Source organism: Dendrobates tinctorius, unplaced genomic scaffold (genome assembly GCF_039654945.1).
Source record: "Dendrobates tinctorius isolate UK_male_01 unplaced genomic scaffold, ASM3965494v1 ptg000090l, whole genome shotgun sequence".
NCBI classification, from domain to species: domain Eukaryota; kingdom Metazoa; phylum Chordata; class Amphibia; order Anura; family Dendrobatidae; genus Dendrobates; species Dendrobates tinctorius.
In genome coordinates, this window is record NW_027361758.1 from 962,283 (window position 1) to 989,025 (window position 26,743).

At 42.6% G+C, this 26,743-nt stretch overlaps 1 protein-coding gene across 1 annotated transcript in view; it reads left to right on the forward strand.

Annotated features, from left to right (window-relative positions):
- P2RX4 (purinergic receptor P2X 4) overlaps window positions 1–26,743 on the forward strand; it is a 74,238-nt gene that overhangs the window by 40,381 nt on the left and 7,114 nt on the right. Inside the window, exons 6-9 of the mRNA XM_073585962.1 lie at window positions 6,169–6,249; window positions 9,005–9,146; window positions 17,306–17,442; window positions 23,561–23,654. Coding sequence (XP_073442063.1) covers window positions 6,169–6,249; window positions 9,005–9,146; window positions 17,306–17,442; window positions 23,561–23,654 — 454 coding nt within the window. The remainder of the gene's footprint in view (window positions 1–6,168; window positions 6,250–9,004; window positions 9,147–17,305; window positions 17,443–23,560; window positions 23,655–26,743) is intronic.

The window sequence follows — 26,743 nt, forward strand, 5'->3', positions numbered from 1 at the left end:
TATGCATGCCCCCCTCATCCCTATGTTGGTGTGCATGGCCCTTTCTTCCCTATCCTGGCAGTAATAATTGCCCTCATCCCTATCCTAGTATGCATGGCTCCATCCCTACCCTGGTATGCATGCCTCCTCATCCCTATCCTGGTATGCAGGGCCCCCATCTCATCCTAGTATGTACGGCCCCATCTTTATCCTGGGTCCCCATCTCATCTTAGTATGCATGTCCCCATCCCTATCCTGATATGCAGGGTCCTTATCTCGTCTTACACTTTGTTCCAAATTATTATGCAAAAATTTTAGGAGTGATAAGGTTAGAATTTTTTTTTGTCATTTAAACTCATTGATGGTGATGTGTGTCAGGGCTCTTTATATCACTGAAAGCAATTTCAGATACCTGTGCAAATTAGTTTGGCAGGTGTGTCCAAATAAAGGCAAGACTACTTAAGAAGGCTGTTCCACATTATTAAGCAGCCTACATTTTTTGCCAAAATGGGAAAGAAAAAGGATGTGTTTGCTGAGAAGCAACAAATTGTGGAGTATTTAGGTCAAGGCATGACTACAATCAACATTGCCAAGACACATCATCGTGATCATCGCACAATCAAGAAGTATGTAGCTGAGTCCCAGCACACACGTGTGCGTGCTGATAAGGAAAAATTGAGGACTCTTTCCAACAGGCAATTGCGTCAGGTTAAAAGAGCAGCTGCAAAAATGCCTTGTCATAGCAGCAGACAAGTTTTTGAAGCTGCTGGTGCCTCCAACGTCCTCCGAACAAGATGCAGGGTCCTTCAGAGGTTTGCAGCTGTGCGTAAGCCATCCTGTCGACCACCTCTATCCACTGCACACAAGCAGAAACGGCTCCAGTGGGCCAAACGATACATGAAGACTGACTTCCAAACTGTTTTGTTCACCGATGAGTGCCGTGCAATGCTCGATGGTCCAGATGGATGGAGTGGAGGATGTCTGGTTGATGGACACCCCATGAAAACACGGCTAAGGCGCCAACAAGGAGGTGGTGGAGTAATGTTTTGGGCTGGAATCATGGGGAGAGAGCTTGTCGGCCCCTTTAGGATCCCTGAAGGGGCAAAGATGAACTCCATAATCTATGTGGAGTTTCTAAAACAGCACTTCCTGCCATGGTTCAAGAGGAAGAACCGTGCTTTCCGCAGCAAGATCATTTTCATGCATAATAATGCACCGTCTCATGCTGCAAATAACACATCTGCATCTCTGGCTGCTATGGGAGGACAAACTTATTGTGTGGCCACCATCTTCCCCTGACCTCAACCCCATTGAGAACCTCTGGAGCATCATCAAAAGGAGTGTCTATGATGGCGGGAGGCAGTTCACATCTAAGCAAAAGCTCTGGGAGGGTATTCTGTCCACATGCAAAACAATTGAAGCACAAACCATCCAAAAACTGACAAATTCAATGGACGAGAGAGTTCAGAAGCTTCTTTCGAACAAGGGGTCCTATGTGCAAATGTAACATCACCTAGAATAAAGTTTTGACTTGAAAACTGTTTACAAAATGAAATCAATAAGCTGATAATGCTTATAATTTCACAATTGACCATTTTTTTGTTCAAAATAAAAATAAAAAGGTTGAAAACTCTGTTGTGCATAATAATTTGGAACATGCATTTTGAGTGTTTATTATTTTTAAAAATATACTGTTTTCATAGGCAGTTTGTTCAAAAACATTGCAATTATACTAGAATATTAGATGACTGGAAAATAACAATGTCTGCAATTCATATAGGTAATTTAGAGAAAATATGAGGAAATATTTTTTGCATAATAATTTGGAACACAGTGTAGTATGCATGGCCCCATTCCCATCCTGGTATGAAGGGCCCCCGTCTCGTCGTAGTATGCATGGCTCCATTCCCATCCTGGTATACATGGCCCCCATCTCTTCCTAGTATGCATGACCCCTTATTCTGGTATAATTGTCCCCCATTCTGGTCCTGGTATGCATGGCCCCATCAGAAAACATTAAAAAAACAAACAAACATTACACTTCCCGTTACTCCCTCGCAGCAGCATCTTCCGATGAAAGCAGATGCTTTCTTCTTGTAAGCAGCGCATGGTAATGCATACCAGGCTGGGGGTGGGGCCAGTCATAAGGATGGGGGCCATGCATTCCGTGATGGGGGCCATATCATACCAGGATAAGGATGGGACCATGGATACTAGGATGAGATGGGGGCCATGCATACCAGGATAAGGATGGGGGCCAATCATACCAAGACGCTATTAAAAAGAGATTAATATTCATTGCCCTCCATGCCCATGGGCGTGGAATGCAGTGAATATTCATTTCTGTTTAGAAGCGGGCATAGGAGTGAGCCGCAGCTGCTGGCTCCAGCCTCCTGTGACCCACTTTTCCACCAATGCCGCTCCCCCACTACCCACCAGAGCCGGTACATCCGGACTATAAGATGCACTCCCCCATTTTCCTCCACATTTTTGGAAGAAAGTGAGTTTTGAAATATTCGAAAATTACGGTAGGTATATAACAAAACAGCAACTGTCAGAAATCTGCGTGAAATGCAATATCTGTTTATTTTTCAAAAAAATTCCGTGGACTCACACGTAATTTTCATAACCAGCAGAGGGAAAGCCGATGGCTGACGTTAATATTCTGGGAAAGAGCCAATAGCCATAAAGGTTCCTAGTCTAGTATTATCACTTCACAGCTGTTTGCTTAGCCTTTGCTAGCTAGTTTATAGGGGAACCCCAGAAAAAAATTGACATGGGGTCCCCCTATAAAATCGTACCTGGAACAGCTAGGCAGATGGCTGCGGGCTGATATTAATAGCCTGGGAAGGGACCATGGATATTAGCATTCCCCTAGGCTAAAAACATCTGCGCTCAGCCGCCAATTCTGGCGCTTAACATCGCTCTTCCCACTTGCCCTGTAGCGGTGGCAAGTTGGGTAATGCTTCGGGGTTGATGTCACCTTTGTATTGTCAGGTGACATCAAGCCCACAGGTTAGTAATGGAGAGGCGTCAATAAGACGCTCCCATTACTAACCCCATAGTGATATTGTATAAAACAGACACCCAAAATAAAGTCCTTTGTTTGAAATAATCATACAGACTCCTTTATTGAATCTAAATTTACCATACTTGCTGAATGCCTAATCCCTGACGCCCTCATCTCCTGCAAACAAAAAATAATAAACCAACATATACTATCCTGTCCAACATGGTCCATTTAATACTGAGTGTCCCACGGTGATCTCACGTGTAGAACAGTCACATTGCGAAATGTGACCGCTCTACCTGACCGCCGGTGATACACTGACAGGAAGCAATTGCTCCCGCAGCTGCCATGAGTGTTCACCAGAGTTCATCAGCTCCGGTGCTCTCAGAACGCTACTGCTGTGAGAACTTTCTCACAAAGCGGTGCCACAAGTGAGAGCATCGGAGCTGATCAGCTGATGAACTCCGGTGAACTCTCACAGCAGCGCAGTGATACACTGCGGGAGTGATTACATCCTGTCAGTGTGTATCGCTATCGGCTGAGTGAGATCGACGTGGGACACTCTGTATTAAATGGACTATGGCGAACAGGGAGTATATGTTGGTTTATTGATTACAGGAGAATCGGGCGTTGGGGATTAGGTGTTCGGTGAGTTTGTATACTGTATGTGAATATGTATGCAATTATATAAATGTGTGTTGTTGTTGTTGTGTTTTTTTTTTTTTTTTTTTTTTTTTTTTTTACAATTGAACCCAGGCACCGGATGATGGGACTATTTCCCCATCATCGACTCATGCTGTCTGTTATATGTGACAGCAGACGTAGCCAGATGGGAGTAGTGGTCCTATCAGATGATGCCACACGCAGACACAGAAGCACATATTCTCCGCTCACACGCACACAGTGGGTAAATGAGTATTTAGTCAGTATTTAGTCAGCCACCAATTGTACAAGTTCTCCCACTTAAAAAGATGAGATGCCTGTAATTGACATCATGGTTAGACCACAACTATGAGAGTCAAAATGAGAAAACAAAACCAGAAAATCGCCTTTATTTTGCAAATTATGGTGGAAATTATGTATTTGGTCACCTAAAAACTTCTTCTTTAAGAGGCTCCTCTGTCCTCCACTCATTACCTGTAGTAATGGCACCTGTTTGAACTTATTAGTATAAAAGACACCTGTCCACAACCTGAAACGGTCACACTCCAAACTCCACTATGGTGAAGACTAAAGAGCTTTCGAAAGACACCAGAAACAAATTTATAGCCCTGCACCAGGCTGGGAAAACTGAATCTGCAATAGGCAAGCAGCTTGGTGTGATGAAATCAACTGTGGGAGCAACAATAAGAAAATGGAAGACATACAAGTCCACTGATAATCTCCCTTGATCTGGGGCTCCACGCAAGATCTCACCCCGTGGGGTCAAAATCCTCACCAGAACGGTGAGTAAAAATCCCAGAACCACACGGGGGGGACCTAGTGAATGACCTGCATAGAGCTGGGACCAGAGTAACAAAGGCTACCATCAGTAACACACTATGCTGAAAGGGACTCATCCTGCAGTGCTAGACGTGTTCTCCTGCTTAAGCCAGTACATGTCCGGGCCCGTCTGAAGTTTGCTAAAGAGCATTTGGATTATCCAGAAGAGTACTGGGAGAATGTCATATGGTCTGATGAAACCAAATTAGAACTGTTTGGTAGAAATGAAACTCGTCATGTTTGGAGGAGACAGAATGCTGAGTTGCATCCAAAAAACACCATACCTATTGTGAAGCATGGGGGTGGCAGCATCATGCTTTGGGGCTGTTTCTCTGCAAAGGGACCAGATCTAATCAGTGTACATGAAAGAATGAATGGAGCCATGTATCGTGAGATTTTGAGTGCAAACCTCCTTCCATCAGCAAGGGCATTGAAGATGAAACGTGGATTGGTCTTTCAGCATGATAATGATCCCAAGCACACCGCCAGGGCAACGAAAGAGTGGCTTTGTAAGAAGCATATGAAGGTCCTGGAGTGGCCTAGCCAGTCTCCAGATCTCAACCCCATAGAAAACCTTTGGAGGGATTTGAAAGTCCGTGTTGCCCAGCGACAGGCTCAAAACATCACTGCTCTAGAGGAAATCTGCATGGAGGAATGGGCCAAAACACCACCAACAGTGTGTGCCAACCTTGTGATGACTTACAGAAAGCGTTTGACCTCTGTCATTGCCAACAAAGGATATACAGTATAACAATATATTGAGATGAACTTTTGTTAATGACCAAATACTTATTTTCCATCATAATTTGCTAAATAAATCTTGTCAAATGAGACAAGGTGATTTTTTTTTTTTTCTTTTTTGGGATTTGTTTTCTCATTTTGACTCTCATAGTTGTGTTCTACCTATGATGTCAATTACAGGCATCTCTCCTCTTTTTAAGTGGAAGAACTTGCACAATTGGTTGCTGACTAAATACTTTTTTTCCACACTGTATAATAGGGTTTCCATCTAAATCTCCAGAGTGACGTGATTCAGGCGAGACCCCCGAGGGATCCACTCACTATACTGAGGCATCAGTTACTCTGTATTCCATCTTACTTCTTTTCAGAGGTGCACAAAACTGTGGTCGACTGCGCTTTTATGCACTCCTAAAAAGAGGGACACTGCCGGATCATAGGACAGACGGCATCCACAGTAGCTCCATCAGCCTCATTATAGGGAATTTTCCTTCATCGCTGCAGCCGAGGACAGTGCTGGACTAGTCTCATTTTCTACTTAAAGTCCTCCGCAAGATGTTTAAAACGCCAGAGCTTTGCATACAATCCTGTAGTCGTGGCAAACTGTGATTCATGCTGCATGTGTGGTTTAAAGCTAATGAAAGTATTAATCATTAAACTATATTACAAAAACCTCCTATATTACCCATGTCAATTGAAATGATTTTTCTTTAAAGAAAAATGTTTTTTCTTTTGTAAATATTTTTCCAAAATTTAAGGCTTTTGAAAGACTGGAATGGAAAAATGAAAAATGGGTGCAGCGGGAATGGACTAAAGAACTAAAGTATGCTAATAATAATTTTTCTTAAAGCAGAGGATATATTTTCATGATCTCTGCTCACTCCTTTTTTTATCTGTGATCTCAGACTTCACGTTTTGTTAGTGCAAATGATATTTGCTGATACTTCCCCCTCTTTTAGGCCTGCTTTTCTTGGAGCTGCTGAAAATTTTACTGTGCTTATCAAGAATAACATCTGGTACCCCAAATTCAGTTTCTCCAAGTAAGTATTATTTTTATACAGAAAAAAATATAGAAAATATCCGGTAAGTATAGGCTCCATCTTTTAATTTGTAATTTGATTTTGAGCTGATGCGGGGAGACTAGCTGCTGTGTTGTTTTCCATACAGAGTACACCATACAAGACACATTCCTGCTCTTCATTTCTAGCACACAAGCAAAAGCTGCGTGGTTGAGATTCTACTGCAATGCTGAGCTGTGTAGATGAGAATCCACCTCTGAGATATGACTTGTCAGAAAGCTCAGCATGCTCTGTGTCTCCCTATGCTGTTTTTCACACTATATACAGTACAGACCAAAAGATTGGACACACCTCATTCAAAGAGTTTTCTTTATTTTCATAACTATGAAAATTGTAGATTCACTCTGAAGGCATCAAAACTACGAATTAACACATGTGGAATTATATAATTAACAAACAAGTGTGAAACTGAAAATATGTCTTATATTCTAGGTTCTTCAATGTAGCCACCTTTTGCTTTGATTACTGCTTTGCACACTCTTGGCATTCTGTAGTCATGAAAATAAAGAAAACTCTTTGAATGATAAGGTGTGTCCAAACGTTTGGTCTGTACTGTGTGTGTGTGTGTGTGGATATATATGTGTGCATATATTATACTGCTCAAAAAAATAAAGGGAACACAAACAGCCTGTTGCAAATGGAATAGTGTTTCCTTTATTGTTTTGAGCAGTATATTTAAAATATACATGTGTAAAAGGTGTAGCGTGTTATCTTATCGTGCTGGCAGGCTGTCTTGACTTGGCAAGATAGAGTTGAGCTGTTTTTTGGATTTGTCCAGTGGTGATGAGTTTGAGGCAGGGGCGGAGAAGGGAAGAATGTTCATAATTGGTAAAAACAAATCTCTCTGATAAGATACATTACAAAATGTCTTAGGCTAGTTTCACACTAGCGTTTCCTGGAGCTGCGTCGGACTGCGTACGGCCGCCGCTAAGCTCAGCTGTTGTGAATTCACTTTCTGGCCTACCACTGGTTAATAGTGAAGGTAGTGGAGCTACAGAGGGGTCGCGAGTTCTCTTTCCGGGCTCCCTCTGGTGGTTACAGGAGGTAATGGAGCTGATCTAATTAACAGAGGCCTGCCACCTGATAATGAGGAGGACGATTAGACATCTGGAGTTTTTGACTGGATTTAAGACAGCCGACTCCCTCTATCCCTGCTGGTGATTTTTTCCTGCCTCCTGAGGTCTTAGCTTGAGCATGCAGGGACTGAGCTGGAAACTAAGTGTTCTTTTGCTATTGTTCACATTTGATTTGGTTTTGTCTATTCAGTTTTGTGTGGTCAGCCAGCCCCGGCTGGGGCTGTGCTGAATTTCCATCCTTATGTTACTGCTTGTGCCAGTTTGTTTTTGTCCCTTATTAGATTGGCCTCTTTTTGCTCTGATTTCAGAATATGCCAGAGTGCTGATATAGTGGGAGAAGTCGAGTGACTTCAGTATTTTTCTATCAGACGTGTTGGACATTTTTTGCAAGGTTTTTTGCGTGATTGCAGACAGTGTCTTTCCTTTCCTGTCTTGTCTAGTTAGTGTGGGCCCCATCGTTTGCTCAGCCTATTTTTCTACCTGCGTTTGTGTTTTCATCTTGTCTCACCGACAATATATGTTTGGGGGCTATCTATTCCTTTGGGGTCTGCTCTGGGGCTGTTTACATTTCCCCTTTCTTGCTTTAGGCTTATTTAGTTCTCCGGCTGTGTCGAGGCGTCTAGCATCATCGTAGGTACGCTCCACGGCTACTGCTAGTTGTGTGGATAGGATCAGGGGTCTGCAATCCGCTTAGTTACCAACCTCTCTGGTTTTCTGTGGCTTAGCTTGGTCTTGCTTTCCTCCTCGGTGACCCAATCATAACACTCCGCCCACGGCCGCGCCTCCTCCTGTCAGTTCCGCCTATGGGCGCATGACGCTGCATGCGACCTGCATACCCTATCTTTAGCATTGGGTACGCAGGCCGTGCGCAGGTATGCGCTTGCCGTGCATGCGTCTTTTTGATGGTGCGCCGAGCGCACCAAAATGCAACATGGTGCGTTTGGCGCAGGTCGGCGCACCGTCAAAAGGATGCATGCGCCGGCAAACGCATACCTGTGCACGGCCTGCGTACCCAATGCTAAAGATAGGGTACGTAGGTCGCATGCAGCGTCATGCGCCCATAGGCAGAGCTGACCGGAGGAGGCGCCGCCATGGGCGGAGCTTAGCAGTGGCTGTGTGCAGCCCAACACAGCTCCAGGAAATGCTAGTGTGAAACTAGCCTTATAGTTGCTTGTATTATTGGTGTATGCACAGTTTGATCAGAGAACAAACAGATCAGTGAATTATGACATCAGTTTTTTTTAACATGATCTACCGTGTATTTAATTTTTAGACTTCTCAAAATCAGTGAATCTATATCCCAGAATATAAGCACAGAAATTATGTAGGATGCAATAAAGCTAACCAATTATTTATCATTAATTTCATATTGTTTATAGATAGCTTGACATTGCAAAAAAGGACTAACTGATATTAGGTCATGTAGATATTATGTGGGGGGTTTTCTTTCAAGGACCACTGTTGTGGGCCATAGCGGAGCTGTGGCTCTGGTGATATCAGGGAATGCAGTGTGTAATGGTACTTTTAGCAGCTGCATCTTGCTGTCATTTAGTTTACATAACAAATTTAATTAGGCAGATTGAAATGTTACAAACGATGGATGAAAAAGTTTAATTGTGCCGTCTATTTATTTTTTGTAGGCGAAACATTTTGCAAAATATCAGTGCAGACTATCTGAAAACTTGCATTTACGATAGAGTGAAACATCCATTCTGTCCTATATTCCATCTGGGAAGAATGGTGCAGGAGGCTGGAGAATCTTTCCAGGAGATGGCTGTGTTGGTATGTTCATAGGAGCATGTTATCTTTAAAAACAATTATTTCCAAAAACACAATGCCCCACATTTAAAACCATTATAATTTCAAGTCTTTTTAAAGTTTTTTTTTTTTTTTTTTTTGTTTGCTTTTTTTTAATTAAAGGTGTGGTCCAAAATACAAATTAATTTTCTATCCCAGTTGCCTATCTAAGGCCATAGTCTAATGTGTATTCTAATATACTTTAACCCCTTCCCGACCTTTGACGCCACATAGGCGTCATGAAAAGCCGTGCCAATACGACCCATGATGCCTATGTGGCGTCATGAATTAATTGCCCTCCTGCAGGTCGGGTGACCGGGGTCACTGAAAGGTCACCTGACCTGCACACACAGGACACTTGTTAACCCCGGGGCCACGTGCCTACGATCGCTTCACTTTTAACAGCCGATCAGAGCGATTGTAATATTTCACCAAAGAAATCCCGATGCTGAAACAGCATCGGACATGGCTGGAGACCGAGACCCGACCCCCCCCCCCACACACACACACACACACACACACACACACACACACACACACACTCACTGACGGCATCGATCGGCAGCCGCCGTCATAATCTGCTCCCTCCGCTCCCCCGCCCTCCGATCATCCCCTCTCACCCTCCACGGTGCCTCCGAACTCCCTCTGGCCGTCCCGGTGTTCCACCGTCCCGGATCATGGGCGCCGCCATCTTGGAAAATGGCGGGCGCATGCGCAGTGTGCCGAATCGAATCTGCAACGCTGCAGATTCATTTATTTTGATCACTATGATAAACTTTCACAGTGATCAAAAAAAAGTAAATCACTGCCCCCTTATCACCCCCATAGGCAGGGACAAATGATAAAATAAAGAAAATATTTTTACTTTTCTATTAGGGTTGGAAATAGGGTTAGGGTTGGAAATAGGGTTAGGGTTGTAATTAGGATTAGGGGTGGGTTGGGGTTGGGATTATGGTTAGGCTTGTTGTTAGGTTTAGAGTTGGGATTGGGGTTAGGGGTGTGTTGGGGATAGGGTTGTGGTTAGGGTTATGATTAGACTTAGGGGTGTGTTGGGGTTAGGGTTGGAGATAGAATTGAGGGGTTTCCACTGTTCAAGCACATCACGGGGTCTCCAAACGCGACATGGCGCCACCATTTATTCCAGCCAATTTTGCGTTCAAAAAGTCACAGTGCTCCCTCCACTTTGAGCCCCGACGTGTGCCCAAACAGTGGTTTACCCCCACATATGGGGTGTCGGCGTACTCAGGGAAAATTACACAACTACTCTGGGGGTCTAATTTCTCCTGTTGCCCTTGGGAAAATAAAAAAATTGTAGGCTAAATTGTGGAAAAAAATTTTTTTATTTTCACGGCTCTGCGTTATAAACTTCTGTGAAGCACTTGGGGGTTCAAAGTGATCACCTCACATCTAGATTAGTTCCTTGGGTGGTCTAGTTTCCAAAATGGGGTCACTTGTGGGGGGTTTCCACTGTTTAGGTACATCAGGGGCTCTGCAAACATAACATGACACCCGCAGACCATTCCATCAAGTCGGCATTTCAAAACGTCACTACTTAGCTTCCGAGCCCCAACGTGTGCACAAACAGTGGTCCCCCCACATATGGAGTACCAGCGTACTCAGGACAAACTGGACAACAACTTTTGGGGTCCAATTTATCCTGTTACAATTGTGAAAATAAAAAATAGCGGGCTAAAAATCATTTTTTGAGGGGAAAATTTTTTTTTTTTATTTTCATGACTCTGCGTTATAAACTTCTGTGAAGCACCTGGGGGTTCAAAGTGCTCACTATGCATCTAGATAAATTCCTTAGGGGGTCTAGTTTCCAAAATGAGGTCACTTGTGGGGGAGCTCCAAAGTTTGTCCGCTAACGATTGGAGCTAATTTTCCATTCAAAAAGTCAAATGGCGCTCCTTCCCTTACGGGCCCTGCCGTGCACCCAAACGGTGGTTTATGACCACATATGAGGTATTGGTGTACTCAGGAGAAATTGCCCATCAAATTTTAGGATCCATTTTATCCTGTTGCCCATGTGAAAAATGAAAAAACTGAGGCTAAATAAAATTTTTGTGGAAAAAGAGTTTTTTTTTTTCTTTCCTTTTCTTTTTACGGATCAATTTGTGAAGCACCTGGGGGTGGGTTCAAAGTGCTCACTATGCATCTAGATAAGTTCCTTGGAGGGTCTAGTTTCCAAAATGGGGTCACTTGTGGGGGAGCTCCAATGTTTAGGCGCACAGTGGCTCTCCAAACGTGACATGGCAACCGCTAAATATTCAAGCATATTTTCCATTCAAAAAGTCAAATGGCGCTCTTTCCCTTCTGAGTCCTGCAGTGCCCCTCAAACAGTGGTTTATGACCCCACATATGAGGTATCGGTGTACTCAGGAGAAATTGCCCAACAAATTTTAGGATCCATTTTATCCTGTTGCGCATGTGAAAATGGAAAAACTGATGCTAAAAGAAAATTTTTGTTGGAAAAATTAAAATGTCCATTTTTTTCCTTCCACATTGCTTTAGTTCCTGTGAAGCATCTGAAGGGTTAATAATCTTCTTGAATGTAGTTTTGAGTGGCTTGAGGGGTGCAGATTTTAGAATGGTGTCACTTTTGGGTATTTTCTGCCATATAGACCCCACAAAGTGACTTCAAATGTGAGGTGGTCCCTAAAAAAAAAAATGGTATTGTAAATTTTGTTGTAAAAATGAGAAATCACTGGTCAACTTTTAACCCTTATAACTTCCTAACAAAAAAAAAATTTTGTTTCCAAAATTGTGCTGATGTAAAGTAGACATGTGGGAAATGTTATTAACTATTTTGTGTCATATAACTCTCTGGTTCAACAGAATAAAAATTCAAAATTTGAAATTTGCGAAATTTTCAAAATTTTCACCAAAATTCCGTTTTTTTCACAAATAAACGCAAAAATTATCCACCTAAATTTACCACTAACATGAAGCCCAATATGTCATGAAAAAACAATTTCAGAATCGCTAGGATGCGTTGAAGCGTTCCTGAGTTATTACCTCATAAAGGGACACTGGTCAGAATTGCAAAAAATGGCCAGGTCATTAAGGTCAAAATAGGCTGGGTCATGAAGGGGTTAATTCACTATCCTTCCCTAATTACAAATTTGCAGTACCGTATATTAGATACAGTAATTGAGTACAAACTATTTTAAACTAGGTCACTGTCAATTTTTGTACTATGAAAAATTTTTAAAATATGCCTTTAATTCATTGATTAAAAAACACTATACAAAATCAACATCAATATGAAAACTGGAATATATACAGCAAAGAGGACACAGTTTATCCCTGTGTCATTCGGAGCCGAGGTTGCTAGACCTGTGGAGATGGCGCCCCCACTCATATATAGGTGCTATTTGATAAGGCAGGCCAGCATATGTAAAGGAATACAGACTCAGCCAGTGTCATGCAGACTACCATGGTGACACCTACACTCCCTGACAGAAGTTATGTCCCTTATCCATGTTATGTAAATAAAAGCTTATAACCTGACGTTATATTCATCCATTGGTTGTATAAATTATTCTTTTGAAAGCTGAAACCCTCAGAAATGTTTAGGTTAAGAAAATAAATTGGCATCAATGCAGAAATATTGATCATTTAATGCAGGGGTCCCCAACCGCCGGTCCGCGGCCCAGCACCGGGCCGCTGCAGTGCCCTTGCCAGTCCGCGGACACAAGGGGAGCCAGGGGCGGTCAGTGGCGTAACGGGGGCTGGGGCAGCGCGCAGCAGTTCTTAACGGCGGCCAGGGAGCGCGGAGCTGCAAGGACCCGTCCACTGCGTCCAGCTTCCTGCCCGCCGCCCGTGCTTCCTGTCTCTGACTGACACAGAGAGGAGCGCGGCCACTGCTGTGTCAGAGTGAGGAAGCACAGGCGATGCTGCGACAGGTGAGAGGAGAGAGGTGGTGTGTGTGTGTATGTATGTCTGTCTGTGTGTGTACGTGTGTGTGTAGCCTGGCCCTGGAGGAGGTGTGTGTGTGTGTGTGTGTGTGTTGGTCTGTGTTTGTGTAGCCTGGCCCTGGAGGAGATGGGTGTGTGTGTGTGTGTGTGTGTGTTGGTCTGTGTTTGTGTAGCCTGGCCCTGGAGGAGATGGGGGGGGGGGGGGGTGTGTGTGTGTGTTGGTCTGTGTTTGTGTAGCCTGGCCCTGGAGGAGATGGGGGTGGGTGTGTGTGTGTGTGTGTGTGTGTGTTCTGTGTTTGTGTAGCCTGGCCCTGGAGGAGATGGGGACATGAGGAGAAGGCCATGAGGGGAGTGATGGGGTGAAGGCAATGATGGAGAGACAGCAGTGATGGGGTGAAGGCAATGATGGAGAGACAGCAGTGATGGGGTGAAGGCAATGATGGGGAGAGGGGAGTGATGGGGTGAAGGCAATGATGGGGAGACGGCAGTGATGGGGAGAGGGGAGTGATGGGGTGAAGGCAATGATGGGGAGAGGGGAGTGATGGGGTGAAGGCAATGATGGGGAGACGGCAGTGATGGGGAGAGGGGAGTGATGGGGTGAAGGCAATGATGGGGAGAAGGGAGTGATGGGGTGAAGGCAATGATGGGGAGAAGGGAGTGATGGAGCACTCATTCAAAACCTATGGTGAGTTGAGTCACATTATAAATGTTATTAAATTATAAGTATGCACTGCTAAACTACAACAGTGTCCATAGCCCCGCCCCCTTATGACCAAAGCCCCGCCCCTGCCACACCTCCATCCCCGCCCTGCTGGGCCATGGAAGAATGGTCTTGCTTGAAACCGGTCCCTGGTGCAAAAAAGGTTGGGGACCACTGATTTAATGGACACAGAATGGTCAGATTTTGGTAAGACAAAAGTTTTGTCGGCCACAGAAAGTAATGTGATATTCAAACAAATAATTTAAAATAAAAATATATGTTGCATAACGTTGGTGAATGAAGTTATGGTGCTATTAGTCATATTTAATATTTTGTGTGACTTCCATGAGCTTGAAGGACTGCATCCATGCGGTTCAACAATACTTCATTAATAAATTGTATGAATCAATCAGGAATAGCAAAGATTGCAGTCATAAATGCCTCCCAGAGTTCATCTAGATTCTTTGGTTTTGTCTTCCAAGCTTCCTCTTTCATCCTACCCCAAACATGCTCAATGATGTTCATGTCTGGTGACTGGGCTGGCCAGTCCTTGAGCACCTTTATCTTTTTTTTGCCTGGAGGAACTTTGTTGTAGAGATGGATGTATGAGATGGGGCACCATCCTGCTGCAGAATTTGACCCTTTTATGATTTGGATTATGAGGTAGCTAATACTTCTTGATGTTTTAGTCTATTGATATTGCCTTCCACCTTGCAAATGTTTCGCATACCCCCATACTGAATGTAACCCCAGACCATAATCTTTCCACCTCCAAATTTAACTGTTTTCTGGGTGTATTTTGGATCCATACGGGCTCCAGTAGGTCTCCTGCAGTATTTGCGGTGGCTGTGGTGTAATTCTACTGAAGATTGATCAGAGAAATCCACCACCTGCCACTTTTCCAGCATCCATCTGTTTAGCAGGCTATGGGACTTTGCAAATGCCACACAGTTTATTTGCCTTTTGTTTAGTGCTGGCTTCTGGGCACTGATTCGACCATGGAGGCCATTTCGAGACAGAATCGTACAAACTGTTCTAGTTGACACAGGGACTAGAGGTGATAAGGCCTGTTGGAGCTCTTCTGCAGTGGAAGAGGGGCTTGCTTTGGATTTTCTAACCAACAAACATTCCTCCTGAGCAGTTGTCTTGCGGGGTTTGCCGTGCCTGGGCTTGCCGAACACATCTCCAGTCTCTTCAAATCTTTTTTTAATTCTTTGTACTTGACGCTGAGACACATTAAAAGTGCCAGCCACCTCTGCAGTGGATCTGGTCTTCAGCCTCTTGATAATCCAGGCTTCGGTCGCAGGGTGGATTTTTGGCATGTTGTCACAGCTCAAGTTGCAGCTCAAGTGGAGGCCTGGGGTGCTGGGTTTCTTTTTATACACACCCACAAATTAACCGCAAATTAACCAATCATTTACTGAGCACAGGTGAGGATTTAATCTAGGATTGGGTGCATTACATGACCAGGCGACACAACTTTTGTCTTGACAAAATCTGACCATTCTGTGTCCATTAAATGATTAATATTTCTGCATTGATGCCAATTTTATTTTCTTAACCGAAACCACATTTTGGAGGGTTTCAGCTTTCAAAAGAATAATTTATACAACCAATGGATGAATTTAACGTCAGGTTATAAGCTTTTATTTACATAACATGGATAAGCGACATAACTTCAATCAGGGAGTGTAGTCTCTGCAATTGAATGGGCCTTATCAAATTACATCTATATACCTTATTGAATGGCACCCATATACAGATAAAATGCTGGACTAATTAGCTAAGTATACAATTTTATGCTCTATATACTGTACATTGCCTGAAAGGGTCACTCCTGATGAACCTTGTGTGAAGGGGAAACGCGTCTTGTCTGGTAGTGAGTTTTTCGCCTGTAGGTAATACTGAGCCCAAACTAGGTTAATGGAATATCATTGGTGTATACTTATGAACTTAAAATTCTTATATAATATTGAGCCCTTTCACATTGTGGCTACATGTTCTGGACTTGGGTGATCAAGGGTCCATTTAATTTTATTGTATTAAATAATTCTCTTCTCTCTACCGTTGTAATCCAGATACCATTAAGGTGCCATTTTCATGCAAGAACACAAGTTTTTGGCTTTGCCTACATTAGATTACATTAGCACCTTATTTGTACATTATCTGGTCGACTATAAGGGTTTTCTCTAGATTTGATACCCCTACCATGGTAATGGCTGATGACTTGTCAACATTTGTTATTTGATGGTAGCACAATCATTGTATATCAATTTTTGGTATCCTACTCTTTGATACTAACCTCTTCCCTTCCCTATTTTTGATACTAACACATGTATAGGAAGTTATAGTGTATATATCAAATTTTGACATAACTTCTCACATCATCAGGGTATAAGGTATATCGTCCCCTGAGGATGAAGTGATTTGTACTTTGAAACGCATTGGGATAATGAATAAAACATCGATCTGTTAATGCACAAGTAATTGTGTCATGTTAAGCAGCGCACTAAAGCCATAAAAAAGTTCCATTTAACTATATGTTCAGGGTAAAATGGGGTGAGACTGGTCAGCTGCCATCGAGTGGGGGCGCCATCTGCGCATGTGTAGTGTGCCAACTGCCCCCTAACTACACTATCTACTTTAACTTTTATTTATTTTTTTAGAACTTCCATTTTGATGACTCTTTGAGTAAGTATCCAAGTGCATGCCGGATTACTCCACATGCAGTGTCATCATGGGGTAGAGGCTGCAGTCACTGCCACAGGTCCTGCCCTCTCCCCCTCCCATTTTTACCTATGGTTGGGGTTACCTTGAGTTAAAAAACTAATCCACTAAACCTATGGCTTCAGTAGTCTTCAGACCCTCCTGATATGCAATTTACTACCTGCTCCTAATTTCAGACCTTTGACATGTGGGATTGTCCCTCGCAGTAATATATGCTGAATGTGAGGTCCGTGACAGCCTTCACCAGCTGTCATTAGCTAGCACAGCTGTGTTTCTCTTCGGTTTACCATGTAATCTGCTCTCTAATGTGCATTTTCTTTTATCTCTACACTGATGCCACCTGTATGCTCCTCCCAATTCCTGCAGAACCTTCTGTAGTTGCTACCACTTATCCTGATTTCTTTGCTTCCCATAGCCGATTACACCATGACTTCTCTCCATTCTCCCTTGATGACTTTGGTTGCTCTTAACGATCTCTAATACAGTTTACAAACTTGCTTTGCTCCATGCTAAAGGGAAGGTGAAAATTCGGATCCGCTCAGGCCAGAGCCAACCGCATCTTAGAGTAGTCTCATCACGTCTTTGCTAGAAGAGACCATGGATAGCCAGAAGGTCCTATTCCTGCAGCTCTTTTTCAGACGTTGATTATACGTATTGTACTAACTGAAAACCACTTCAGATGTAATAAGATAGTTTTCTATAATATATTCCCATGAAAAGATATAAGATCTTTGGATCACCCTATACAAGAAACTCACTCTGATTATAAAACTTTCTGTACTGTCTTGTTTTTAAAGGGTGGAGTTATGGGAATTCAGATTAGTTGGAACTGTGACCTGGACAAAAAACATACAAACTGTGTTCCAAAGTACTCATTTCGGCGTTTGGACAATAGAGAATTAGATCACAATGTTTCTCCCGGATATAATTTCAGGTAAGCAAATACGGAGCTTTATTGGTATTTATACAGTCAAGTGGCTGCTCCTTGTATCAGACATCTTATGTCATTTTATAAGGCTGTTTGTGAACAAGGCCATTGACACTTCACCTGATCATGTTAATCTTGTGGGGTTTTTTTAAACTGTTATGCCTTTGCATTTGAATGGAATATTGGGATATAAATATATATTGTATTGACTTGAGAGGGTTAAAGCTCTTATTCGTATATAAAAACTTTATAAGTGGAAGTATTTAAAGGGGGTTGTATGGGACAACAAAAATTGACTTATCTGTATATCAACTTCGTACAGTGATTATGGCTGCTGTTTTCTCCCATTCAAGTGGCTAGAAGATAAACTGCAGTACTCGGCAGCAACTAAGCAATAGAACGAAAAACCTGACCAGCACCTCCATATAGTATGAACATGTGCCTACTGCCATGAATACATAACTTGCAAAAAGGAGGAACAGAGCAACAATCTGTAGAGACCAATATATATGCAAACACAAAATCTATCATAATTGCTGAGTAAACTGTAATAAAAAATAAAAAAATTACTACTTAGAAAAATGAAGGTTCTTAGCGCATAAATTGGCCAATTCATGTGAGCCCATCAACCACGACAAGGTGACACTTCTCTGATGGGTCCTATCATCTAATAAATGGCTCTCTTGTGCTATAAGTCTACAGTGTGAATGGGAAAACCTGCCACTCCTGGGTTACAGACCTGCACATTGGAGTAAGCTGGTAGGAACCAGAGTTGATTATAAACACCCTTGGGCTGATGGGTGGGGTGCAGAGTCAGAAAGGAGGAAGTAACAGCCTCCAGTGGATAACTGCATAGAACAAAAAACCTGACCTGCACCTCCATATAGTATGAACAGGTGCCTACTGCAGTGAATACATAACTTGATTGTGCACAGTAACCTACACACAGTGTCAGGTCAGCGCTGTTATACTGATTAAAATGCTACCTGGGTTGATGAAATCCATCTTGTGGTTGTTTAATCTTTATTTTCAGTTAATGATATGCCCATGCTCTGGGGCGGCCTGTGGGCGGCTTTGTGGTGCTCTGCTTAGGTATTCTTCAGTATGGCTTCTGACAGGTCACTGACCCTTCAGTAACCAGCCCCCTATTTTACATACTGCCTAGAATATTGTGTGGAAAAAAATTAACGTTCATCACGCAGGCGGCGGCGCCTCTGCTGTAGCATGAATACAATGAATAATATGCATGTATTCATTTACGATTTAGCCATATAGTAGAAAAAAAAACTTCATCAGGATGGTGCCTGTGTAGTAGTATCTATCGCGTTCCAATAGATTCTACTGTGCAGGGGCTGCTGGCGACATTTTGATGGATTCAATTTTTTTTTTTCCTACAGCAAAATGGTGGCACTTGCGCAGTAGGTTCTATCGGAACGCAATACATGCTACGGCGCCACTTTGATTTTTTTTTTCTTCTCACAATACTATCATCAAAATGGTGCCTGCGCAGTAACATCTACCAGAATGCGATTTTTTTTTTTTTTTTTTTCCCTCCCAACAATACTATAAATCATAAATGCATATTAGCCACTGTATCATGCTACAGCTCAGGTGCCCCTGTGATGAATGTTTTTTTTTTTTTCCTCACAATAATGTATGCAGTATGTAAACTAGAGGGCAGATCAGTGGCCTGTCAGTAGTCTGCATTATGGATACCGAATCAGAGCACCACATGCAGACTGCCGCTCCGGAGCACCAGCATATCATTAATTCAAAAGTGAAAGTAAAGATTAAACAACCACAAGACAGATTTCTTAACGGCGCCAACCTGACACTGTCTGTAGGTTACTGTGCACAATCCTGCTGACAGGTTCCCCAAGTCCTGTACCATCATTGTAAGTCTGTTTTTAATATTTAAAAGGACAATTTGCATATATTTAACTTTGTTTCTTGATGGATATAATTAATTTAATTTTCAATATTATTTGTCATTCATCAAAATCCTATTTTAGCTAAAAGTACAGTACATGTTTCATAGTTTTAAAGGTTGAAGGTAGACTTATGGGAAGAGGAGAGAGGGATGGTCTGCTCACCAGCAAGACTGTAGGGTGCTCACAATGTATACATCGCATGAAACGGCCCAGGTCCAGGCATAGCAGGGAAAGAAAGGAAATTCTCCAGCAATGACACAAATTGTGGATTTAAAACTTCACATTTATTTTTGCATTAAAACAATGGCGGTGCCTCCATCATGAGAAGAAACCTACATGTTTCCTCTACAATGCCTTAATCCTGGGTCAAGTATTGCTGAAAACACCTTCATGAAATAGGGAGTGTTGAAATCACATGTCTGGTTAACAGCCAGTGGGAGTAAAGTGCACATTATGCCGCACCTGATGACAAGCTCATAACTCGGACAAATGTTCTAAACCTAAAAGATTAAAATACTGAAGCAACATATAAAACATTACAGATATTGGAGAGTGATGTCCTGTCTTATGATCAGACCTAAAAGGTTATTGTATTCAGTCTGAAAATCCAGAAATATTCTGTATTGAGAATTTTCCTTTTCAGATTGTGCTTCAGTATTTTAATTTATGTGTAGGCTTTCCCTGAAGGTAGACTTAAGTACGGTACATAGAGTTCAACCTTTAGCCTAACATATTGATCCAGAGAAAGACAAAAACCCCACGGGGCAGACACTAATGGCTCCAGAATGTGGGGAAAAATTCCTCCGACTACACATCCGGCAATCAGACTAGTTCCCGGGATTAGCGCCCCATAGCAGAATTTAGTACCCATAACCTGTAATATAACTTTCAAGAAAGGCGTCCAGGTGTTAATCAAGCCTTAATCTTAATTCCGCTTTTGGTTTGATAGTAGTTGCCCATCCTGAAAATAAGTGTATAAACTAATAAATTGTAGATAATTTAGAAAAAAAAGTAGCTGCTGTTTTGCAATGCAGATATGGACCCCACGGTTTTTGCAGGTTATACGCTTCTTTTTGTATAAACCTTACATTTTTGGGAGGCAAACGGGACGCTACTGCAGCTTTGCAACTCTACCTTAGTATTTTCAAACTAGTATTGGAGAGTATGGGATTTTCTTTATGCGCTTTCTTTATACTATATAGGTTTTGCTTAAAGAAAAAAAATTGTAAGTTACACCAATGTCACTTATTTTGTGCTCACAACTCTACTACTTAATTGATGCCCATTTCAGAATTTAACTATTTGCAACACATTCTTAAATGGAGGTACATGTGGCAGAAATCCTCCAGCGTGTGATTCAGGAGCTCTTCCTCCCACTAACAATTCTAGCTTAAGGCTATGTGCCCACGTTGCGTGTTAAAACGCACACTGAAAACCGGACTCCTTCCCAGAAATCGCGCTTTTTTTTCCCCGCGTGATTTCACCGCGATTTTGCCGCGATTTTCTCAAGCACTTTCCAAGCGATTTGAAGCATCGCTTGGAAAGTGATTGACAGGTTGGTCACACTCTTCAAACATAGTGTTTGACAAGTGTGAGCAGCTTTTTACTATTGAGGCCGCCTATGCGGCATCAATAGTAAAAGATAAAATGATAAAAAAATAAAAAATCGGGGTATATTTACCTTCCGACGTCCCGCGCTGCCATCCCGGGCCTCAGCGTTCCCAGTAATGCCTTGCGAGACCTGTGATGACGTTGGTCTCGCGTTACTATAGCGATCTCACGAGACCGCGTCATCACAGGACCTTGCCGCAAGGCATTACTGGGAACGCTTAGGCCGGGAATGCAGCGCAGGATGGCGGAAGGTAAATATACCCCGATTTTTTATTTTTATTCTTTTTTTTTTTACAGGGGTATGGTACCCAGGGCCTGGAGGACAGTCTCCTCTCCTCCACACCGTGGGTACCAACCGCACATGAGACGCTTAACTTCGCGCATGGTGGGCATAGCCACATGCGGGAAGTAAGTGATTCTCATGCATTCCTATGGGTGCGGAATCGCTGCAATTCTTTGCGATTCCGCACAAAAGAATGATCATGCTGCGATTTTTTCCGTGATGCGATTCCGCCGCGGCAAAAAGTGCAGCATTAGCACAGCATGTGCGGAATGCCATAGGAATGCATGGGGGGCGTTTTGTACACTATTTTTAAACGTTTTCGTGCCGAAAAACGCTTAAAAATCGCATCGTGGGCACACAGCCTAAGGGTCATATTTGACAATTAGTTTGGTTCTTTTATTTTTTTTTTGTCCTCAAATCATTGAGTTTGTGAAGCTTGGTGTCTGCTTCCCGGTCCGGAAGCAAAGAAGACGGCTGATGTCCACGGAGCAGCCGAAGATCAGCTGCCGAAACCGAGCTTCTTCGCTTCCTGACATGCGCAGTGCGCCTCTGAAGAGAGAATGCATATATCCGGCTTCAGAGACATAATGTAGTGTAGGTGCGAGATTTGCCGAGAAAAGGCAATGAGGATGGCACTTGCAAATTATGTTATCACACCCATAGAGGCAAGTGAGAAGACTAGTCTGGGGAAACAAATACCCAATTGTTTAATATATACAGTGTAAGACATGATTAAAAGCCAACTAAATCAGGTTTATCCTAGCATTAACACTGGCAAAACAGATGTTCATCATTTTGTAGTCTTCAATAATTTTTTAAAGCTCTCAATCGTGGCATTTGCTTAATAAGTAAACACAATATGCTTCATAAATAGATCAAACATCAGTTCTGTTTTTTTTTTTTTTTTAAGTTCAATTCAGATGTGACTTGAGATTTATTTTTCCTCTAGAGATTCCATGTATCTCCAGTCGTTACATCTCTGTATATTAAAAAGGTTGTCCACTACCTTATCATTGATGACCTTTCCCTTGGATAGGTCATCAATGTCTGATCGGTCCGACAGAGATGCTCAATTGCGGAGCTGCTCCTTCTTCTGATAGTGGTCATGGCAGGGTACTGCACGTCTTCCTCCTACTGATTTGAATAGGAGGCAATTGTGCATCACCCGGCCACTATCAGAAGAAGGAGCTCTGCAATTGAGCATTTGCAGCCGCTGACATTAAGAACAGCGGATTGGCGGGGGTGCCTGATGTTCAACCTCGACCGATCAGATATTGATGACCTATCCTAAGGATAGGTCATCAGTGATAAATTAGTGGACAACCTCTTTAATGGTATTCTGAAATTATAAAGAGAATTAATATGCCTCACATAGCATTAAGGAGGCAAACATTGCTCTAATTAGTGGCATGAGCAGTGGCAACGTTTTGGAGGACACGGCTACCTTGACACTTGAGAAACAAGGCATGTCCTCCGAAACTTTGGGGGTGCCGCTGCTCATGCCACTAATTTCAGTAATGTTTGCTGCTGTAGTGATATGAGGAATATTAACCCTCTACATAATGTCGAAATACCATTAATATATGGAGATGTAACGACCGAAGCAAACATGGTGTCTGAAGATGAAAATAAAAAGACATCTCAGGTCTTATGTGACTAGAACTAATCAAACTGAACTGACATTTGATCTATTTCTCAAGCAGGTGATGTCAGGTTTAATGCTGGGATAAATATTGTTTAGCTGGATGCTGAGAAGAGTTGGTGTGGCCCCAATAGATTTTTATGGGGCTGCAAAATTGGCCTGCAAAAATTCCGCGGTGTGCCGTACGGCCGTGAGGGCTGTATTTCCAGCTGTAATAAAAGATCAAGCTTTCAAATCAATGGGAAATCGTAGAGGATAGACAACCCTGTAAATAGGCTTTAAGAGCATCCCAAAATATATTAATATTTCGGGGTTCGGGGTGGGACGAGACGAAGCAACGTAGCTGATCTATCGTTCTATCAGTGGGTGTTATCAACTTCCTTTCAAATCAATGGGGCCACAAAAACAAACGGAAGTTTGTTTTTGCGGTACACCATGTATTGCGGAACGTTTTTTTTTTTTTTTTCCAATACTATTTCCATAGCATTGGAAAAAAGGAAAACTGCGATCCACAAGCTTTTTTGAGGTCCGTTATTGCGGCAGACCGTAAAAAAATGTGGCGATACGGCCCGCATAAACACCGGTAAGTGTAAAAGTAGCCTTAGTGTGATTGTGGAGACGTGCAGAATAACATCTCACCCATTCTCTAATTTTCAGGTTTGCCAAATATTACAAGGATTCCAACAATGTAGAATCAAGAACACTCATGAAAATTTATGGAATTCGGTTTGATATCCTGGTTTTCGGAACTGTAAGTTAAATGTGAACTTATATTTTTTCTATTTGTGTGTACATATTCTTATTTTATTACCTAGGTCAGACTTGTAATAAAGACTGAACATAAAAATACATACAGTACTTTTTAACTGAGTAGAAATGTCCCCAAATTTTGCAATTGCACACAATATTCCTGACTGCTACATGGAATATATATCATCAGCTGAATAAGGAGTGATCTGTAATTTTTTTTTCAATTTATATTTAATATTGAGTACACCTAAAGTGAATGACAGATTCTAGTGAAATTTAAATTATGCTTGGGCTCCCGTTGGGGATGTGGTTAACAGCTATGTTAAGAGACTCTAGTTCAAAGCTTCTCTCTAATTAGCAGGAGCCTGAATTTCTATTGGCATAAGGCCATAAAATATAAAAAAATATATATATTTTTTTTTTTTTTAGTCATTCTATACTTATCTGATAAGTCCCCACCTGCTTTGCTTAGAGCTGTATTAAAGGAGGGGAAAATGCCACCATCGTCCTAGGCATTTGCTTGATCTAGCTTACTGTTAGCCTCTGATGCATGGCTTAAAAACCTTAAATTTCAGCTGTGTTCCTGAGCCATGCAGAGCATTATTTGATCAATAGTTTATGGTATTTGTGTATATAGAGAGAGACCAGTCTGTCAAGCTAGGCAGTGAGAAGGCAGATGGGAGCATTAAAGACTGGTGCACTCAGTTAAAATAAATACAATACACCAAATTAGGCAAGATTTCCTGGTCGGTAGGTACGGACTGGGACTGAAATTCAGCCCTGGCATTTGCAATCACACAGGCCCATGTTGTCCCCGTCTCCAAGCACCAGATGGGGATCTATTACTAATATTACCCTGGATGGAGGAAAGCAAGATTTACTACCAGGCCATTATTTCTAATGATAAATGATATCTGTGGCCTGCTGGGGTAAGTGACGGAGTCAGCGACTTTATGCTCCGTCACAACTCTTAACAGTATGGATGTCTTGAAAACACAGATTCTGTTAACCATGTATCAGACAAGGCAGCCCACAACCAGACAGGCCCTTCAGGCATTTGCCAGAATTGCCAGATGGCCAGTCTGGCCCTGCCTGGCGGTATACCACTACAGTACAGTGGGGAAAAATCCCACACATACGTGTCCCTCCGAAAAATGTGGATATTCAAGCACACTTCAATATAATGATCACTTATATGGGTCATTGCTTAGCGCAAGTAAAAATACATACTGTCAGTTGATGAACCATTCATATGTAACAAAGATAGTAAAAAAAAAAAAAAAAAAATTGAAAAGCGAGGCACTGCATAAAAATCTTGCAACTTTTGGTATTTGCACAGCAGCTTTGCCAAAATGAGTGCAGCTAGGGAGGAGGCAGGATGAGGCATAGATACATTTGCCTATCAAATTGATGGAAAGTGCCAGAAATGCTACTCCAGTTTGAGACTAGAGCAGCATTTCTGTTTTGGCGCACAAGGCGTACGCCAATGAGAAGATGTGACAGACTCGTTAAGTGGCATGCATGTGAATCCGGTACGTCATACTTCAGCAAGCCCGTCCTTGAGACTTGCATGCACAACACCAGTCTTAATTAATCGGCCCCTATATGTTAAGGGCCTGTCACAAAAAGCGATATCGCTATAACGTCACTGGCTTTTGTGACGTTATAGCGATATTGTTAGCGATATCGCTATGTCTGATACTTACCTCCGACCGCTCCCCCGCTGGTTATCACTGATCGCGCGAGAACGTCCTGGACTGTTTCTCGTCGTCGGCTTCCTGCTGGGCTTCCTGTGGCGCCGACTAGCGACGCGTGGACGCGGGCGGGAGGACATCAGGATCGCCTCGTCTGACAGGTAAGTAGCGACCACTTATAATAATAAATTTTATTTTTATAGCGCCGACATATTCCGCAGCACTTTACATTTCAGAGGGGATTCGTACAGACAATAGACATTACAGCATAACAATAATCACATACAGTAGATTATAACAAATACCAAGAGGAAAGAGGGCCCTGCTCGCAAGCTTACAGTCTATGAGGAAAGAGGTAGCCACGAAAGGTGGGTGGTAACAGTTGCCCTGATTGTATGGACTAGCCATAATGTTAAGTGTGTGACAGTACAGACACAGAGGGCTAATGGATGCATAAAGCATGTGGGAACATGATGCGGGAAATCTGGTTATGGTAAAACTTTTGGCTGTGCCACACAGGGATAGATTAGGTTAATGTGTTGAGGCGATAGGCCAGTCTGAATAAATGTATTTTTAGGGCACGCTTAAAATTGTGGGGATTGGGGACTAATCATATTGACCTGGGAAGTGCATTCCAAAGAATTGGCGCGGCACGTGTAAAGTCTTGGAGACGGGAGTGGGAGGTTCTGACTATTGAGGATACCAACCTCAGGTCATCAGCAGAACGGAGGGCACGGGTAGGGTGGTATACTGAAACAAGGGAGGAGATGTAGGGTGGTGCTGAGCCATGGAGGGCTTTGTGGGTGAGGGTAATAAGTTTATACTGAATTCTGGAGTGGATGGGTAGCCAGTGTAATGACTGGCACAAGGTAGAGGCATCGGTGTAACGATTGGTGAGGAATATGATCCTGGCTGCAGCATTCAAGACAGATTGGAGAGGGGAGAGTTTGGTAAGAGGGAGACCGATTTGAAGAGAGTTACAATAGTCGAGACGAGAATGAATAAGAGAAACAGTAAGAGTTTTTGCAGAGTCAAAAGTAAGAAAAGGTCGAATTCTAGAAATGTTTTTGAGGTGCAGATGACAAGAGCGAGCCAGTGATCGAATGTGGGGGGCAAAGGAAAGCTCGGAATCAAGTATGACCCCAAGACAGCGGGCCTGTTGCTGGGGAGTAAAAGTGGAACCACACACAGAAATAGCAATGTCGGGTATAGGTACATTAGTAGAGGGAGGAAACACCAGGAGTTCAGTCTTTGACAGGTTCAGTTTCAGATATAGTAAGGACATGATATTAGACACAGCGTTTAGACAATCGCCGGTGTTTTCTAGAAAGGTTGGCGTGATGTCAGGAGAAGAAGCGTATAATTGGGTGTCATCAGCATAGAGATGGTACTGGAA